Source organism: Lissotriton vulgaris, chromosome 12 (genome assembly GCF_964263255.1).
Source record: "Lissotriton vulgaris chromosome 12, aLisVul1.2, whole genome shotgun sequence".
Lineage (NCBI taxonomy): Eukaryota > Metazoa > Chordata > Amphibia > Caudata > Salamandridae > Lissotriton > Lissotriton vulgaris.
Genome location: NC_141700.1, coordinates 514,975,372 through 514,995,862, shown reverse-complemented (window position 1 = coordinate 514,995,862; position 20,491 = coordinate 514,975,372). Strand labels below are relative to the sequence as shown.

General features: G+C 44.0%; 1 protein-coding gene across 5 annotated transcripts in view; it reads right to left on the bottom strand.

The window, feature by feature from the left end:
- IL34 (interleukin 34) overlaps positions 1 to 20,491 on the bottom strand; it is a 699,141-nt gene that overhangs the window by 450,808 nt on the left and 227,842 nt on the right. For all 5 annotated transcript variants that reach the window (XR_015302449.1, XM_086945282.1, XM_086945285.1 and 2 more), the window contains one exon: positions 9,584 to 9,696. Coding sequence is in view for 4 of the 5 variants with exons in the window: in XM_086945282.1 (XP_086801408.1) it covers positions 9,584 to 9,696 (113 nt within the window). In the remaining variant the exon portion in view is untranslated. The remainder of the gene's footprint in view (positions 1 to 9,583; positions 9,697 to 20,491) is intronic.

Sequence of the window (20,491 nt, the reverse complement as noted above, 5' to 3'; positions counted from 1 at the left end):
TACTCTGTCCATATAGTTTAGGAGCCCGCTCAGCAATGACAAGACCTCTGAAGGCATCAATGAGCTGAACCATTGGTCAAGAAAGCGTTCCATTGAGAGACCCTCACACCCTTCGCTGCAGGGGTAATTCCCCCACCGTGCGGGGGCGGGGGTGAGTGCGGCGCCACAGTGCTCGTGACGAGCCCGGCTCTTCATGAGTCACAGTGGGGCTGTGCTCATGACAAGCTGGGTACGTCACGACCCCGCCCACTGATTAATTTATTATGACTCCACTGTCATGACTCCACTGTGACTCATGACGAGCTGGGCTCGTCATGAGCACCAAAGAGGTTAAGGAAAGTCAATGAACCGCAGGATATCACGGCAAGCCTTTCCCTCAGCATCTTCCGCCTCTCGCCACCAGCTCCTTGGTCACAGCAGTAAGTTTGGTCGCCATCTCCTACCACGTACTAACTGAGTCCTCTGCCCCAAACACCCTATTTTCTGCCTCTGTAATCCACTCAACGGCTTTCCTGCAGTTCTGGCCGAGTAGAGTCACCTCTGTGCCCACTGCTCCTATTTTAGCACCCAACATGTCCTGTGACTGCATGATAGTTAACAAGAGGGCAGCGTTGTCTGGAACGGAACCATCCTGTCCAGAAACCACCGCAGGAGAAGAGGATTCACCAAGCTGTGCATATATGTCCAGTGTAGTCTGTTCGGCACCAGGTGGGGCCTTTTCCATGGCCCTGCTGGCAGATAGGACAGGGGACTCAAAGACGTGGGCTCAGGAGCTCGTAGGACTGCCACTTATCAGCCTGACCCCCCCCCCCCCCCCCCCCCACCTCAGCCAAGCGGGTGCTGTAGTAGGTTGGCGGGGTCCCAGGAGCTGGGTATGCAGCTGTGCCACCTCGATGTACCCACGGATTAGGTAGGATTTAAGGCGACCAGACGGAGCAGGACTAAAATGCGTCTGCCATTTTCGGCGTACAAGTCAAGCTCCCTATTTTACATTTCTTACAGCATACTTCTATTGAAACCATCAAATTTCAGTCACTCCACGTTGTCCAAAAGTCCAAACTCCTACGTTTCCAGGTTATATGGATAAAAAGTACTGCCATAAATGGAGGGATAAGAGTCTTTATAAATTCCCAAAATGTTAGTGCTCAGGACTGAACTTGACATTTTGGACCAACTGCAGAACATCCACCATAACGGAGCCATCATCAAGAGGTCCTTCAGGAAATGATAAACTGTTCCTCTTTGGCAAAGAATCTCTACTGTGGAAAAAGATACCCCATTTGGAAAAAGGAAAAAAGAGGCAGAGATATTAGCTCTTTAAGGATACAGTGTTTATCTTAGTAGAATTAATGTCTCTCTTTCCATGGCTTAATTTGAGTTGGTGGTTGCTAATGGGGGCCACTGGCACTTATTTTTGGGGACTGGCACCTATTATTTGATTCAGACACTACAGAATGACGGAGGAAGAGAAAGACGGAAAACCCGCATAAAGGGAGAAAGCAGGAACCTGCAAGAGTGAGTATACGGCAGTGGATTAAAGAAAATGGAACTAAATTGAAGGTAAATTGAAGACTCCCCAGCTTTGATATTTGGTGCAGCGATTTAATTGCACCGGTCTCAGACTTCTGAGCGAAGCTTAGGGCACTGGCACTCATTCATTTACAAATTAAGCACAACCGCTCTCAAATTCAATAAGGTGGCGGAGTTTGTGCAAAAGTGAGAAGAGGTGGTATGGATCTACTGAAGAAAAACAATACAACAAGCTGATGGTGGGTCAGTGGTGCTGCTGTGCAGAGGAGAAAATAAAGGCTTGTATTTTAGACCTTGACTGAGACAGCATATGGGGAAGAAGGGCAGATCCCTTGGTCTTCAGATTTGGAAACCAATAACAGACTGGAAGAATAGGGTGGCAGGAAACACAGAACTTCTATAAGGTTTTCAGGTGGGCGTGCAATGTAAATCAGGAATATTAACTACGCCGTATTCATGGGGTTATGTTTATTATTTGATCCTCTTTCCATGTTTTTTCTTTTCCAGCTGTTTTGATTGATGCTCTTGGTTACCTATTATAATTTGCTAGGTTGAAATATTGTAACCTGAGATGCAGAAATGTCCTAGAAAATCGAAACTTGATTGCATTTTTTTTTGCTTTCGTCATGTCCTGTGCAGGGGGGGGGGGAGGATTTAGGGGAACAAATGCTGTAAAACATTTTAAATAAAATAAAAAAAATAAAAAGAGACAGCATATGGGCTGTTGCTTGCAAGACATTTTGTTTAGCTTATAATAGGTTTAGAGTCCACCCATTGCTTACCATTGTTTAGCTTTATCATCTCTCGAATTTCCTTGCTTCTCTTTGGTTAGCGCATGCCAGCTTCAAATCCTCTTCGTATTTGCCCCTCCCCTGCAGCATGGCTCAAGTACTTGTGTCCTTCGACTGCTTGTGCTTTCTGAGCTATTTTTATTTGATCAGTTATTGAAAGCACTTCATAAGAGTGCATGTGTTTGCAGGCTGTCTTCCTCGTGTGCTTCTACCAAACTTCTGTGTCGCTCTCTCTTACCCTTGTTCTTTTGTCCTCCTCTGTGTTGTTGCTTGCCCCGCCCACAGTCTGTATCATTGTATGAATCCCCAACACTCCCTCTATTGTGCTCTATTTTGTTGCTTGCCCCACCCACCCTCCTGTCACATTCTGTGTTGTTGCTTGATCTTTTGTGCTCCATGCTGTTGCTTGCCCTACCATCCTGTGTTGTTGGCATTTTTGTTGCTTGCCCCTGTCCTGTGTTGTGTGTTGCTTGGCCCCTGTCAGCGTTGCTAGTTGCTTTGTCCCCTGTCCTGTGTTCTTTCTTGCTTGCCCCCCATCCCATGTTGTTTATTGTTTGCCCACACATCCCGTAGTTTTTTGCTTGCCCTGTCCTGTGATGTTTGCACTCCTGTCCCACATTGTGTGTTGCTTGTAACCACCCACTCTCCCTCCCATTGCACCAGAAAAAATAGAAAAAGCTATGGTTGCGTCATAGCTCTTTATTTTCTAACTTTCAGCAATGCTGCACAGCAGCCGCATTGCTGTAGACCATGGCTGAAAGATATTGGCAAGGCCAATAGCTCTTGCAGGTGAGACACAATTGGCATTGTCAATGTGTGTTTCTAGTTGTTGCTTCTATCCAGTGCTTGTGTTGCTTTGAAGGGACGCCATTGGGACTGGAACTAACCTCTCTGCGCCCCCACTCTCTTGTTTGCTGCCCCTATATCTTTCTCTCTCTAACTCTGTTCTTGTTCACTGTTGCTTTCTTCTCAAAGGTTCTCCTAAGGAAGAGGAATCAGTTGACGGTGATCAGTCCTGCGTCTTCTCTGACCTGGAAGGCTTGGAAAGGCCGTGCACACGGATCACTAAAGATAAGGTGGAACTATTCTATCTGCCTATGTAAGTATTAAGTTCACTCTGTACTTGAATACATGACACAGATTTCAGATTTCCTTTTGCATCCTTGGCCATTAAATGTGGGGATGGCGCTGCATAGAATTCCATAGAGCATGCAGCTAATCTCCTGTTCATTAACCCCTTCCATGCTGATGACAGCCGGGAGCCATCTAGCACACAGTGCTTGTGTGCTGATGACGGCTCCCGGCCGTCATGACCGCACCCGCGATCGGAATGTGCCGCACAGGCGCAGAATCGCGACCGCGCCCAAGGGGTTAATGGCACCAAGTAAATATTGAATAAAGACAGATTTTCACATCACGAAACTGTGAAACTAAAATTCGTATCTCTAAGTTGGAGCCTTGCCTCACAAATGCAATCACAAATTCCAAAGCACCACCAGCAGCAGCATCATAGCTGGAGTCAGAATGGCTACACTGGAGCAAAGAAAATGCAGTGAGACTTTATTTCAGCAGTTTACTGTATACAAAAGCAAGTCTCTTGGTAAAATAAGACAATTCGTCAGGGTGATCAATAAAAGAGGATATTTGTGGCATAATTTGTACACAATGCTTTAAATGGACAGAGATACTCTTCTAGAAGAAATGTCTGTCCATGTAAGGTAACTTAGCTGGTTCCCTTACTCATCATCATCATCTTAATCTGCACTGTAGCCAGCAACCTCTCCACACGACATGGCCTAGTTCATTGTTCAAGCCAACTCGTGAACATCAGTTGGTGGGAAGAATGTCCTCTTTCCAATCTGAATGCACTGGGAGTGCCAAAAGCCCCATCGGCATGCAGGCACCAAGTGTCTCCACTGATAGACTGAAGCAGTCCAGGTGGCACTCATATGTTTCCATTTCATCCGTGAGGATCACTGATTAAAGCAATACACGGCTCGCTTCGCTGGTAAGTCCCAGTCATGTTAGAGGTACTCTGACCATTGAGCGTGGCATCATGTTTCCACTGCTGTTAACTTGGGACATTGCAAGGCAGAACCACTCTTGCTGTAGCTGTCATCACTACACCACTCACTGCCTCTACACCTTCATCAGCAACAGCTGTAACATCATCTTGCCACATCCACTAAATGCAAACATGTCTCACGTAATGCATGCTGAGAACCTTGATATTTCTTGACACTTAACTGCCACATGGTCCATGAGCGGATTACACAGTTCTAGTTCAGAAGATGCTCATCACTGTCCTGCAATGACATGATGTGGGACCCATTTTGAAAAATGTAGGCATCCTCTTGTAGACTATCACCTTCTCCAGCCTCACACCCCTGGCCACTGTCTGAGCTATTTCTCTGGGAAACATATTGTTCTAAAAGTAAGACTTAGATCAGTATCTTTCTGCTTCACCCTTTCGTATACCTCCTAAGCTGACTTAGTCTTAAAAGGTTGTGCTGCCAAGCTGTAGTTTCTGATGGTAAGATGCTACTTGAAGAGTTGATTCAACAAATGCAAAGTATTTTTTTTATATGTTTACTACCTCTAGTTTGACGTGATTTAGTCATTGTTTTTCTGTAAATCAGACAAAGCACTTCTGTGTTTGTGTTTGCCCCATCCCTCATCTCCTATTGAAGGTCTGCCCTTTCGTCATTCCTTTTCAAGTAAACAATGCACCTCCTCCTTTATGCAACTGTTCTTACCAACATCTGGAGGTTGGGCCAACTCTTCCTCCTCTAAAAGCTTAGGTACATTCCAGTTTAGCTCACAGTATAAACATGATAGTCAGAACTTCCACCACCTTCACGCACACAAAAACACCAAAGCCACATTTCTGACAAATGAAGCACAACAATATTACAACACACTTATCATACACATCAGGTCCACAATGATAACAACACACAGGCTATCTGCACAATCATGCACACCTCACAGAATCATATCCATAAGGATGGAAAAGCATGGCATGCTAGCAGCACAACCCTTTCGTCACACACCCAGTCCCATCAAAGCCAAGGTTTGCAGTCAAAACTTGCTCCACCCTCACACCAACACAACTCGAAAGGTGTATTGCTGGCATTGGTATTGCCTTCTAACAACACCCAACTAGCCAAACTGGACAATCATTCACATTTGCCCGATCAAAATTAACAGCTAAATTACGAGATTCACGTACCCGGACGACAACAATTTTTGAGGCCCTCTCTAGTTCCTCGATCTATGGTCTCCAGTCCATCCTTTGTTTTTCTGAGGGGAAAGATAACTCTTGTTTCCCGTCCCTCTTCTTTATCCCCACCCGCACAATGAGTTAAAAGTGCAACTCACACCCACCTCAGTCATGTAATTGTCCTCCACCTCCTGTGGCAGATGCCTCTTAGAGGGCAGTGAGGGTAGATCCAAGCCTAGGAATCATTACTTAGCAGCTTCTATATGTTGGAGGTAAGGGACACCTGTCTAGGGGTCTCCACGCCTTGCTTTTCACACTTGCCCATCTACTGTACTGACTTCTATTGTTCCAAATCGCCACTCTGATATTACTCACAGCAAGGTCTAAGTGGAGCAATAAAGGCTGGATGGCATTACGTACACTTGAACACAGACCACACGTAAAGCTGAACGAAGCTATAAGATGTTCTGTTATCGATCAATACATAAACAGGATAACAGGTAGCTTGCTTCAGGCACCACGTTACTAGATCAATGCTCATCTAGTAAGGCCTGGAAGATTTCAGACTTGCTTCTGAACTGTGGAACTTCTGAACACTTGACTTCTGTCTACCCCTGGGTCTATGTGCTACCTCCCACCCCTGAGCCTGTGTACTACCTTCCTACCTTTAAGCTTGTGTGCTATCTGTACACTTCTAAGGCTGTGTGCTACTTTCCCACCTTTGAGCCTGTGTGCAATATGTTCACCTCGGAGCCTGTGTGCCTACCCACCACTCAGCATGTGTGCTACCTTCTCACTTCTGAGCCTGTGTGCTGTATGTCCACCCTCAAGCCCACTTGTTGCCTGTCCGCCTCTGAACCTATGTGATCCTGCCTACCCTGAGCACAGCTAAAGTTACCAATGTAATCCATGTATGTGTTTGCTTGGGCTTGCTTGCCTTGCTTACATTCTCTTCCTGACTGGGCAGTCATGTAATTGTCTGAAACAAAGTCCCTCAAGTTTTGCCAATTGAGTTGTGTTGTCTGCACAACCCTAAGCTCCAGGTTCAAAATCTGCCTCCCTTCTTATCTTTTGATGCGTACCCTGATGTTTTTGAGCACTTGCATGAACTCAGGTTTACAGCGCTCACTCCAAGTTCTTTTCTTTGCTGTGTTTCCCTCTCTAAGCATAGATGGCTCTGGTAAGCCATAAGTATTTAAGAACCTTAAAACCAACCAGACACAACATACCAATCAAAGACTTCAAACAAGCTCAGGCTGAATGTAATTGTCGCATTGAAGCTATATGGGCCACCACAAGTCTCACTACAAAGATTTGAACCACCACTTCAGACCAGCCACAGTAATACTATTCACCGTGACTTCAGTCAATGAGAAATACAAAAAACAAGTGAAAAGGCGTGCTCAGATAGCAAACAATAGAGCAAGGACCTTAAAAAGGCAGACGTTTGCTATTAACATGCTCATGACATAACATCATGGTTTTTCCAAAGGAAGGCCCTGTCAGAAAAAAGTTTATGCATATTGTGAATATGTTGAATAGGGATTGATCACCTAAAGGCATTGTATGTGATGTGTCTAGATGCCAACCTCCCATCTAATGCCCATCCAGAACAAAAGACTCTTAAGGACTCTCTGTAGAGGGGCATCTGTTAGTGGGGAGCCAGATCAGGAATCGACAGAAAGAATACATGTGCTGGTCAATGCAGCTAGCCCTGAGGATGGAGGGGTAGCCAAAGGAGTAGAATGCCTAGGGAGAAATTCAGGTTTCTCTGACAATGGCTGAAAGATAAAACAAGCATTGGCATAGCCTTAAAAGTGTGTAGCCATGCAGCACATTATCCTGGGTGCTGTGTCGACAGGGATTGAAGAGCTATACAATTATTACACACTGTTTTTTACAGTGTGTGTGTCTCAGGGTGCGCTATTCCAGTGTGTGTGGCCTATGCTTGATCGCATTAAGAGCACCCTATAAATAATGCATTGTTTACAGTCTGTGTCAAGCTGCAATGAGCTTGCAGTGAACTATTTACAGAGTGTGTTTTGTGTATGTGGTGAGCACATGATATCAATTGTGCAGAAGTAATTATCGCTACGGCTACACTGAGCTGAAAATGCATATAATCATCATCATGAAAACAAAGAGATACATATTGGCTTTGTCAGTGCCCAGCTTCTCAGTGCAAACATAAACATAGTGAAAGATGCAGTTTGTAATGTGGTGAAATGTTTACAGTCACATATTCAGGAGGGGCTGTCATGTTTTGCTAAAGTGACACAAGGAAGGTAAGGAGTTGTGCTGGTGAGAGCAAAGATGTGGGAGCCGGGAGGAGCATTCCCTGTTCGTGTGCCATTAGGTAGAATTGAGTAGAGTGCGTTCTGCGACGAACATTATAAACTGTCCAATTTTCCCTCATGTCACAGGAACTTGTCCACAACAGTAATTAAAAAACAATAAGTACATACAGTAGAACAAATAAAAAGATAAGGTAGCCACTTCAGAGGCTGCAAGGTCACTGATTTTCTAACCGACTTACTTTCTGGTCTGAGCTACGTAATTATTTAACAAGGTCGGTCAAGCGCTTGGAAGTGGCTGGAAAGCAGGATGTTGGCACTTTACAAAATAATCGAATAAGTAGATACATTATTTTATTAAAGGACAATTAAAAATATTTGACTGCACACCATGCCAACTCAATAGCCTTCTTTAATGATCTGAGAAAAGAAGAAACTTAACGTGATCATTCAATGATTCAGTCATAAGACTTGAAAGCTACTTTCACATTTATTTACTTATCGGTATATCGCTAATACTCGATCAACTGACGGCCTGGAAGGAGTTCTAAAATAAGTGGGCGATGTGCAGAAAAAACAAGACTATGGAAGGTGACAGGGACAGGGTAAACGAGGAGAGGGAAGATTAACTGTAATGCACTGGTAGGAGTGCAAAAAACCCCAAGATTTACCGTAATGGCGATAACATGATAACACGATAAATGCCCATAGGTAATTACGGAGCGGAGTGTCAAGGAGAACTATCGGGCAGAGAATGGCCAGTAAGATGTGCTCTGGCCCGCGGAACCATAGGCAGGAGCAGGCACTCAGCTAACTCCCTGTAATCGCGCAGCTCTGATACCTTAGTCTCTTGTCTTTATGGCCCCCAGATCACTGTGTACGTCTGCTGCATGGTTGGTGCGATCCTGTCGAGGCTTGGAGGAGCTGGGTCGTGTACCATGGGGCCATGTTCGAAGGAGAGTCATTGTTGATGCGAGGCAGTCTTGACTGTCTTGGCAATTTGGGAGAATCATTAGGAATAAAAGCAGTATTCGGAATTTTCCTTGCGGGGAGCTAGAAGAATGTTGGTGATTTTAGGGAAATGTAACAAGATAGAATATTTACAGGCAACAGCAAACACAGGAAGGAGACTAAACAAAAAAGAGTGCTCCGTGGGAGGAACCAAAAGACAAAGAGGAAGGACTAACCACTATCAAGCAAGCATTTTTGTACAACAATAAAAGGGTCGAATAAAAAGGCAATGGGCGAGCTGTAAGCCTACAGAGTGAATACAGCATGTCTCAAAAAGACAGTGCAAGCACTGCCTAGGCTCAACCTAAAGACAAAACAACACATTATGGAGGAATTGTATCAAAGTCGAGTGATAGGCCAGGAAAAAGGATCATATGTAGAAGGCGGGCCTGGTAACAGGGCTAACATGTAAATAGAGGGTCTAGAATATTTATCTTGCTCCTGTTTGTTACTAATTAGAAAGGAAATGTAGAAAATGTGCCTTTGTATGCAATGGGCACAATAGGATTTTTACCATATGGAGAGCCTGTGGGGTCTTGTTTATGTACTGATGGTTTTGGTACAACTTTAATTTGATGTACAGAGATTATATATAATCTCCTTTTGATGTAAAGGGCGCAATGCAAGTCTTCTGTGAAAAGAGATGCATAAAGAGCCTTATGTGCAGTATGGAAAGGCAGAGTGTGTGTGTATTAGACGCATTGCATAGTCAATGGATCAGATAGGCATCTTACCATAAAGGTCACTCGATTCTCGAACTTCAGTTTTGCATGTAGAGTGGCTGGAGCAACACAGTCCAATGAAATAGCATCCACCTTGACAATAACTAGCAACTGTACCATGACACCTGTGGGAAAACGAGAGCAGTGTCAGGAAGTAAAACAGACCAAAGTTCTCATCCCAACACCACTTGTGAAACAGTGTGTGTGATATTTAGATGAACTCTCACGTAATCACATGAATCCCAATATATTACTACTATATGTGACAGGAGCCCTTATTACTCATTGCCTTAAACCTACGTGGCTTATCATTTGTCCCTGTGAATAACACAACTGCTTATGACACTCTTTGATTTATTGGGCGAGTAATACGCTTCAGTGGACTTTGTGCCAGATCGTTCCCTTTGGTGGCAAACCTTTGTAAAGTCAAGGGCTTTAATTTCACAAATCAGTGCCAAAGTAGCAATTCTACTGCATACAGATGCCTGTTCTAGGGGCTTAAATCCCAAAAGCTCTACTGAAACTACTATCAAGGACCCTGGAGTACAGGAACGAAATTCTTATCATTCATGCAAAATCCAAAGTAAAGGCATGTGGTCACGAGACAAAGGAATACAACTTAGGAAAGCTCCCTTATCCCTGCCTATATCTTGGAAACACTCTTCCTTGGTGGTGCTGAATTGGTGAGACCGGGGAGCAGCAGAATAGAGTACTGGACTTTGCTGTTTGGTGCCTGCTCGCTGCAGAGGTTTAGCACCTCTACTCCAAGGGAGAATGTTGGCAATTTGTGAAGTGGTGGCAGTCCACTGGGGTTTTTGGCAGATGCACAGCAGCAGCACAAGTTGGTTTATCGTGATTGTCGGGACACGTACAGGCAGGGTTAAGTGCCTAAACATCTGCAGCTGGTCATCAGTTCTTGCTTTCTTTGCTTTTCGTTGTCCTTTTCTTGTGTCCATCGAATCGGAGTTCCTCGTGTCAAGTGTGCCACTTAATACTCAATTTAGGGGCATTAAGGGGAGTGTAAGGTAGTAGCCAATGAGCTACTTACCATTGGGGTGCCTACACCCCCTATACGTCCACTTTCTGTGGGAAGTGTATCTGATTTCAACAAAAACCAAGATGGTGGAATTTTTCTCTTCATGTTCACTTTAGGTAGCCCACATCAGGGTTGTAACTAACCTGATAGTGAACATGCCTCCTGACTAGTTAATTTTCACACCTGAAATGGTGCCAAAGGGCCTTTGGGCAGGGGGTGGCATTTCCCCTGTCTGGGGAATCCGGGGTCGCATATCAAAGGCAGCAGAGGCCTTTGAAGCCTCATGCCTTGATATGCTGATTAATAGACATCATGCTTGAAACAGGTGACAACACCTCCGGCTTGAGCAGGCATTATTTGTGCCCCAGAGAGCATGGGTTCTCAGCTGCAGGGGGTGGTCAGAATCATATCTGTGGTGTCAGGCTAGTCTACACCTGTTAGCCAGAACATTAGAGATTGGTAGGTTTTTAGGAGGCACCTCTAAAGTGCCCTCTGGGTGCATGTCTTAATAAAACCACTTCGGCCATCAGCATGGTTTTATTAAGACAAGGTGTTTGATACCGAGCACCATATGTTTCAGTGAAGTCATCATGTAGCTAGGGAACTCATATTAGCCAGTACCCAGAACATGTACTTAAGATGCCTTCCCTGTTCACTAGTAATTGAACTAGACAGCACAGGGGCATATCTGCTCATGCAGATATGACCACACATGTAATATAATGCACCCTACCTTAGGGCTGTATGGGTGACTTACATATATAAGAAGAAATGCCTGGGGACATGGCACACAGGGTGTGTGCCAAGTCCTTCTATCAATTTTGTCTGCACCGTTTCACACAGCCTGCAATGGCAGTCTGCATTGGTTTGGTGGTAGGTCCCTTAAGGTGGCACAATACATGCTGCAGCCTTTAGGGACCTTTTTAGTACCCATGCCCTAAGTACCAGGGGCACCATTTACTAGAGACTTACTGGGGTGATAAACGTCTTGCCAATTGTGGAACAATTGCACAGTTACCTTGTTTTCTGGAAAGAACACTGACACTCTAGACCTGGTTAGAAGGAACCAAGTGCACTTCAGTCAAAGCTGCATCAGACACAAGGTACAAAATGGGGTTGAGCATGTCAAAGAGGGGCACTTTCCTACACTAGTAAACTTGGAAAAAAGATGCATGGTCATTCATGATGGAGAGAAACAGTCTGCCAGAAGCAACTAAAAGAAACAAAAGATAGGAACACGTAGATTTGAGTTTTGCAAATGCGAAAATCTGGATGCCCGCATGCTTCACCACATTCACAGCCAGTACCTTGTATGAGCTCAGAAATGTGGTTAGAGTTGTTGGACAAAAGATCTAATATCATAGTTCCATTCTATGAACAGGAACTGTGGGGTTTTTGTGCCTTTTTCTCTTATTGAGAGCATCAGGAGACTATCAGAGTTTCAAAGACTTGAGGGAGAGGAACACATTTATAACTTTTATACCATTAGTCCAACATCCTAGGGGAAACGCCTTGACACCAAGGTTTTTACCACATTGTGCCTTTACCACGCATTTATTAGTATGCACGTTTTTACCACATGAATGTCTTTACAATGCATGCCTTTACCATAATTTAAGGTAAGTTGGGAGATGTGGGAGGGTCTCCTCCCACAAATCCATTGTTTGGCTCCTCCCACAAATCCATTGTCTTTATCTATATATATAAACAATGTTTGGTAATGGAATGCGTTGTAAAAGCATATACTTTGTAAAACAATGCAGGGTAAAAAATGTGTGATTAAGGCATGCAATGTATTTCCCAGCGTTGTTCCATCGTATAACCCTTCCTAGTCCCCTTGTGTCTGTAATAAGCGTATCTTCACAGCCCGCCTGCCACCAGTGCAGACTATTTCCTTTGATCTTTCATTAACACTAGGAATCTGTAACCAAGTTCATGGCTTTACGTGTGAGACCCTACATGAGCAAGAAAGGCATGAGTTTTCATTTGATGATGATTGGCTATGTAGTGCATCTTTTTTAAAGGATGAGCAAGCTGGGCAAGTCTGCAAAACAACAAGTCATTTGGGCTTCCTGATAAACTGAAAAAGATCCCTAAACCAAAACAAGGGTCATCTATTTATTGAGGGCAGGTTCTGATTAAATCAAAAGCTGACTTTCTTACTTAGTACTGGATGGTTCCCAGTAACAATACTTTTAAGTACTTCTCCGCAAGCAGGAAGCCACCAACACAGAATGGCATTAAGTTCAGTGCCTCATTGTTACCACAACAGCAGTGATGCCACGGGCCTTATTTCATCTACAGCCACTGGCGAGGCATCTGTGGGCACCCTGGAGCACATCCGCCAGAAGTATGAAACACTTGGACGAATCAACGGAGATCAGGAGCCCTGTGTTATGTAGAGATATTTAGAATGTTATGAAGTGGTATAAAGGAACATAGATGAGATTAACAGTAGTCAATGTTTCTAAGCACATGAGATGGCAATGGGTAAGGAAATGTTAGGGTATATTTTCCACATATTCTGTAATTGGCATCTGGCTGATGTTAATGTGGTAGCTATGAATGTAGCCATGTTCATTTAGAGGTTGATATGTAGTTTTAGGTTGCTCCGCAGCTACTTTTCCTGGGTACATATGTATCCCTTTCTGACAGTATTCCTAAACATAGTAGCCAAGCATTGAAGATATATTGTCAAGATTCCTGTATGTGGAGTTAAAATTTACCTATATATACTTCACAATATTGTGGTGCTTGATATTCTGACAATGACATTTTTGGAGGCCATATTTACAACACAATATTATGTGTGAATACTATGAAGCAGGAACCATACAGTTCCCTTACCTCATTTAGAGGTACAGAAACATAGACTGACTATGGGTTGTGCAGCATGTCTACCATAGGACAGCCTCCTATGATGCTTTTGGAGAACTGCTTGTAGAGTGGTCTTTCAAATGCATAACTGTCATACCCATGCCCACCAACTGAGACTTGACAGACCCGGCTGGAAAATAAAGAATGGCCCCAACATGCTGGGAGAAAGCCTCCTGTACATCAGGGCCACTGTTCCCTTCCAGAAGGCCCACGTAGCATTAACTTTGCCAAAAGTACTGTTGGACCTGACTCTTTTTCAAGGTTTATCCCCTAACTTTATGCCTTCTTCCTCCTATATTGGTGACCCTCTTTTTTTGGCTTTAGGACCTTGGGCACTTAATCACGGCTAATTAGTGTTAAACTACATGTGCTCTCTCCTCTAAAATATGGTATGATTGATCTACACCTGTTTGGCATATTTAATTTACTTGTAAGTCCCTTCTACAGTGGTATCCCATATACCCATGGCCTTTAAATGAAATGCTACTTGTGGGCCTGCAGCGCTGCCTGCCAATGGAGCATCCTGCGTGCACAGTTTAGTGTCACTTTGACTTGCCATTTAAAACTACTTGCCAAGCTTTAAGCTCACTTTTTACTACATATAGGTCACCTCTAAGGTAGGCCCTAGGTAGACCTATCGGCAGGGTGCTGTGTAAGTTAAAAGTAGGACATGTGCCTTTATTGTGTGGTATGTCCTGGTAGTGACAAACAGCCTATGATTCCCACTACTGTGAGGCCTCCTCTCATAATCCAGCATTAGGAATTCTATTATACGTGTTTACGTGGTAATTCCTGATCTGAAGAAGCAGCGTTGCCATGTTTGGAATAGTGGTGATAAATTGTGTTTACTGCTGCGGTTGGATTACATTACTATTTTAGAAATGCCACTTTTAGAAAGTGCTACGCAAACACATTTTAGAAAGTGGGGATTTCTCTGTGCATATGATTTTTTTTGCTTTGCAGCCTAACTCCAATCCACATCTAGGGCTGGGTGACAGCAACACTTAGTGCATACTTTCCAGACAGCCATCACAAAGGAAGGGTTGGGTGTGACAGGGTTACATCTGCATACTGATATTGTTTGCGGGCTGGGAGAAAGGGAGGCAGGGAACACTATGTCCTGTTCTCACGCAAAGGGTTGATTTACCTCTTACTGATGTCTGCGGCAAGGGCTGGGTTGAAAGGGATTGTTGTGCACTTCTAAGGTTTCTTTTTAAATCATCCCCTACATCAAAGGTGCTTCGAGTATAGGTACAGGAGCTCTGACCCCATGTTGGGGAAGCGCTTCTAGATCTTGAACCTCAGACAGAAGGACTGGGGCAGTCCAAAGGTCTCATTTGGACTGTTTTTCTGTTTGTTGCACTACTGCCTGCTGCACCCTGACTCTGGTGTCACCAGACACTTTTGGACCTGTAGCCCGACATCGCTGGTGCTACACTGTGCACATTGCCAGAAGGAATTGCTGTGCTGCTAGGAGGGACTGCCACTTTGCAATCTGCTCTGTGTGTTGACCTGCTGCCTACTACCTATGAACTGTGCATAAAGGCTTTCCCCTGTTGTTGGGAGTTCTCAGGGACACCAAAGTTCTCCCCCGTGAAGCTGCACTCGAAAACTCAGCATTTGTTTTCACTCTCAAGCGAATCACTCTTTAACACAGTGCTTCATCCTGACTAGAGGAGTAGCGCCCGAAGGCGATCAGCTGTTCAATGCAACTCCCGGGTTTGCATCTTCCAAAAGCCATGAAGCTGGCTGAGTGCCGGAGGAGCAGTGCTCTCCCCCTTTCTATGAGCGCTCCCCAGCCGGCTGCGTGCACAGGCTGACTCGCACACCACTTAGATCTGGAAAGTCAGCGGTCACTGCCTCTCCACCGCAGGCTCATCGAGACGTGCTGATCAGGGCTGCTTACCCCGTCCTGGTACACACGATGATCAGCTCATCACAGTCACTCCGCAGTAGGTCTGCTTGACACACCTTGAGCACGATCGGCCGCAGCATGCCGAACTGGTGAGCGCTGACTACATTTAAGGAGGTACTGGGTTAGCATGGCAGTGCGTTCTTCATCGCAGTCCTTGTGAGGCCACATTTCCATCTCCCTTGAGACTCCTGACAGACCTCTCAATCTCTACAACCACTGTTGTTGTTTCTAGTGGAAAAGCAATACCTTAGGCTTCTAAAATGAGCCCAGCTTGATTAAGCACTGCTTGTATAGTTATACTTACAAATTGCATATCTCTGGATATATTTATTGGATTTATGTTGTGGGCTTGTTTTAATCAAGATAACAAGCCCTATCTTTGCATCTGCATACCTTGGAAAGTATATGTGATATTCATGTTGTTTTGGCATTAAAAACTTTATAATACAATAAGCTATTTTTATAAAACCTGTAGGGCCGCTTTTGTGGTGCATTCACTGTGTCACTGGTGCAAGTGTGTTGCGCAAATGCTTTACACATTTCCTCTGATGATCAGCCTGACTGCTCTGCGCCAAGCCACCAGATTGTGAGCACAGGTTATCTTTGATGTGTAATTTACTTGCTCTGACTAGAGTGGGTGGTTTTGCCTGGCTTAGGTATATTCCCTAGCCAACCAGAAACCCTAAAACATACATTTACTGAAAGTCCATCGGGCACATTAATAAAATAAATAAAATTACCACATACCTCGTCCGTATCGCTCTGCTTCTCTAGAACCAAGAAGCACCCAGGCTCCCCATAGCCAATCACAATGCAATGCAGCATTGTGAGTGGTCTAAGCGCCGTGGATCGGCACTAAGATGGGGACTGCAGCCCTGGGCATGTTCCCCACCAGGCTGTGTAATGCAGCCCGGTGGGGAACATACAAAGTGTGCATGACTGTTTGGACAGGCTAGGACGGCCAATCAAACAGTCATGCACACTTGGAGTGTGTAAACCACTCCTCCCCCTGTGCCTCCAGCCCCACCCCGCCCTAACCAAGCCCCAAACATGGGAAAAATAAAATGATAATAACGATCTTAGCATTTTATTTTTCCTACTCAAAGAGCAGGGGGGTAACGCTCCTCCACCTTAGCAGGGGAGCCGCCCCGGCTTGGCCAGACACAAACCGGGGTGAAGTTTCTAAAACATTGAACTGGGTGTGGTTTAGGGGACTCTTAAGTATGTGCCATGACTGTGCTTCTTGAATAATCCTTAATTGGGGAACATATTGCTTTAGTTTAGGATGAATAATTTGGTAGAATCTGGGAACAAGCATAGATTGCCTGGGTCTACGGCTTTCTTCGATACTGAAGTCTCAATGGTGCACCACCCCAGTGACTAGTGTTTTATTGAAGAGCATGCCAAAGCAATGTTTAAATCATTATATTCATCCGGATAAACACTGTAATTAGAAGAATTGGCATCATTCGACTATAAGAGGAAGGGGAGAAACATCTCAATAGGAACTAAGAAAAAGGGAAAAGAAGAAAAAAGGAAAACAACACATTCCCACCATTAACCCTCCCTTCTCCCAACCCCAAAGTCTGGATCACCATTGATAATCAATTTATACATAGTCGCTTTACCTCATATGCATACATATTTACCCATTGAGGGTAGCGTCTGACAAACGTAAGAGTCGTAGATATTTCGGACAAGTGAGTTCTCTGAAATCGTGGGTTAGAAGGGATAAGTAAGGACACCAACATTTCTTAAAGTTTTCACCTTGATTTGTGAGTGTTATAGATATTCTCTCCATGTCCATTATAAACCATAGTGAGAACTAATTTAATGCGATGTGGCGTTTATGAGAGTTAGAAATAGCTTAAAAAATATACAAAACTATTAGTGGCTGTCTGGTTCAGAGGATATCTCCTAGATGAGAGGTAATAATCACAGTCTCATTACTGGAATGTTTTATTGTCACAACCCATTTCAAGGATTGAAGGGCATTTCTCCACCACATTTTTCCCTCTCTCTATCTCTCTCTTATGGCGTTCGCCATCCAGCTTCTCCTGCCCATCAAAAGAGCAATCTTTTCTACAGCTTCCGACAATTCACATCTTGTTGAAAATGCACCAGACTTTGGAGTAGAAACTAGCCTTCAAATGCACCCTTTGCAGCTTATAGTGTGTGTGCCATATATGTCGAATGTGTGTATTTGCACCTCTTGCACTGTCTGACTTCATGAGCGTTGCTTATGTGTGCATATACATGCTACATCAGTTAGTCTGTATATATACATGCATCTGTGTGATTGGCTTTGTGTGCATGGGGATGTGTGTGACAAAGCTAATAGGTATGTCCTTAATGTGCTAACCATGCAGACACAGTCATGCACAAATGCTGTTTCCTTCCATTATCACATCGAACCCAGAGCTGTTGGTTTGGCCACTGCTTTTTTTGTGTTTTTTTAAAAAGATTTGTGGCTTGTGTCATGGCCTTTTTTCAGTTTCTTCACACTGCTTCCGGGCATCACCTTAAAGACCCCTTCCTGCACCAAAATCTTCATCTCCACAGCCTTGTGATACACCCCCCACTAATTTAATTGTAACGACTTTTATTACTTTTGCCATAGGTCCGGCAGCTCAGCATGGGACATGCATACTTTCTTTTTTTGGATTTACCATTCCCAGATGGGAGTCCACTAATTTGGAATAGTATTTTAAAATTAAACACAAAGTTAACAAAACCATTAAACTATAGCTATCACAGTCACGGGTGCATGTACAGCAGCATCTTGTAATGATTTTTCTTAAAGCAAAAGAAAAAACATTTAAGATGGTGGCCATGTGTATGCATGCATACAGGACAGCCATCTTTTTATGACATATTTTTGTTTACGAAAAGTCATTTAATAACGTTTACGTACGGCCGCCTCTGAGTCCATGCTCTGATAACAGTCAGTTCAAGAAAGAAAGCCCATAACGTAGTTATTTTCAAAAAACACCCCAAAAATTGGGACTCGTTTCCCCCTTCTCACAAACCCCTCCTTTGAAGGGACACTTCTATTGCTACAAAATATATCTCTAGGGGATTATGTTGCTCATGACACTCGTAGTTTTCTGTCGAAAACATTCCGGTAAAACTATCTTATATAAATGAAAATTTTCTAATTCTGTCTTTTGATATAATACTTTCTAATATAAATCATTTTTACTAGCAAATCACAGTGTTTAACCTCGAAAGACGGTTGAGTCGGCTTGCTTGGACATAAACAAGTGTGGCAGCAGGAAAACTATTAAATCAAGGCATGTGTCATAGCCGTTGGCATAGCAGGGTTTACAGATAAACAAGGAGCCGTGGAGTGCATAACATTAAATACAATCATTCAATAAGCTAACAATCTCTAACAGTCCCCAGAAAAGAAGACGAGTCGTCCTCACCATCATCGCAGCTGTCAAGAAGATGATCCTTCCAGTCCCATCAATGACTGCCATATCCCTCACAATTCTACCCCGTGCTTGGGCAACTTCCGGTTGCCGAATTCCTCTCCTGGACTCTTTTTTTAAGCACTGCCTCTTCCCACTCTGCCCACTTCTTAAGCTTGTAATATCATCTCAGACCACTGAGACCAGCTACACTTTTCTAGCTCATAGAGATCTATCGTTTAGCCTAGACAAGCGCAAGATTTATAAACCTACTGGTGGCTTTGTTAGCCTTGGTCATCGGGAACAACCCCAAAATGCAGGTGGTCGAAGTGTTAGTGTTCGGAATGTTTCTATCTGTAGGTTTTTGAATATACGGAGTCACACTTGCCCAGGAAGAGGTCAATTCCCTCATCCCACATAATATGGAAGAAATCCGCCCCGTAAGTACATCATCTAGGGCAGCCTGTGTTTGCTCCAGGAAACAAAGTTTATCCTCTTAGGGGTAATATACACCAGATGCATATAATATTGTATTAATCTGAACCTCTGGTTCCAGGATGTTTTGGGTGTATATTGCAAGATACTAGTCCAGTCAGCATCGTACAGCGGGGATCCTATATCTTCCTGCTTTGCATGTAGTAATGAAAGATCAGCTTTAGCTTGTGACAGTAAGGATCTATACCGGAGAGTGATCGGCTTATCTCCGCTATCCAGAGTATACAAGTGGCTCAGACAGGAGTGAACTATGGGTTCTAGTGTACACGTTTTTCAACTTTTGTGAACAAATGCAGCTACAGCCCGCTACATAAAAAAAATGCCCGTCCTGGATTCCAAATTCTTTAAGTTCTCTGAACCTAGCCAAGTTGCCCCTATATACAGGTACTGTATTACGGTAAGGCTCCTTTCCTCCCAAGTCTTTAACCCAGACTAATTTCCCTGATGAGGGAGCGCTTGCAATGCTGTAAAATGGATTTCACATGCGTAAGGAGTATTCATATGTGTTGTCTGCAGTGCCTCATTCGGCGCATATTGTAGCACCTTTATCAAGATATCTTTAATGTGGATTTGGGGAACCAAAGAGGGATCCAACAAGAGTTGCATGATCACTACTCGAGGAGGTGGCATCTGTCAAAAAAATCACTCTTCATCAAGCAGCCCATTGCAGCTGTGCAACCAGATAATGAAGGTCCAGATCCAGGATTGATAGACCATCATCATTAGTAGGAAGTTGCATTTTGATCAAAGCTATCCTGCATCCATCATTGCTCCATATCAACCCCATAAGCACCCCTTCGAGCTCCCTGAATACCTAACGGGGAATCGATATGGGCAGAACAGACGTACAGCAGTCTAGGTAATAAGATCATTTTAGAGAGCACTATTCTAACCATGACTGAAAGGGGGAGAGTTATCCAAAATTTGATAGACTGCCTGATGGACAATATGACTGTTCTGATATTATCTTTCAAAGGCGCTGCCTGACGGACAACATGACTGTTCTGATATTACCTTTCAAAGGCGCTTTTCAGTCCAATGCTCACACACCCCCAGTAGTTGATGGTATTTGGCTCCCAATGCAGTCTGCTATTCAGGTCCAGAGAGCTCTTGTCGGTGACAGGTACACACTAGAGATAGCTACATGATTTACTCCAGTTCTCTTTCAATCCTGAGAACCCACC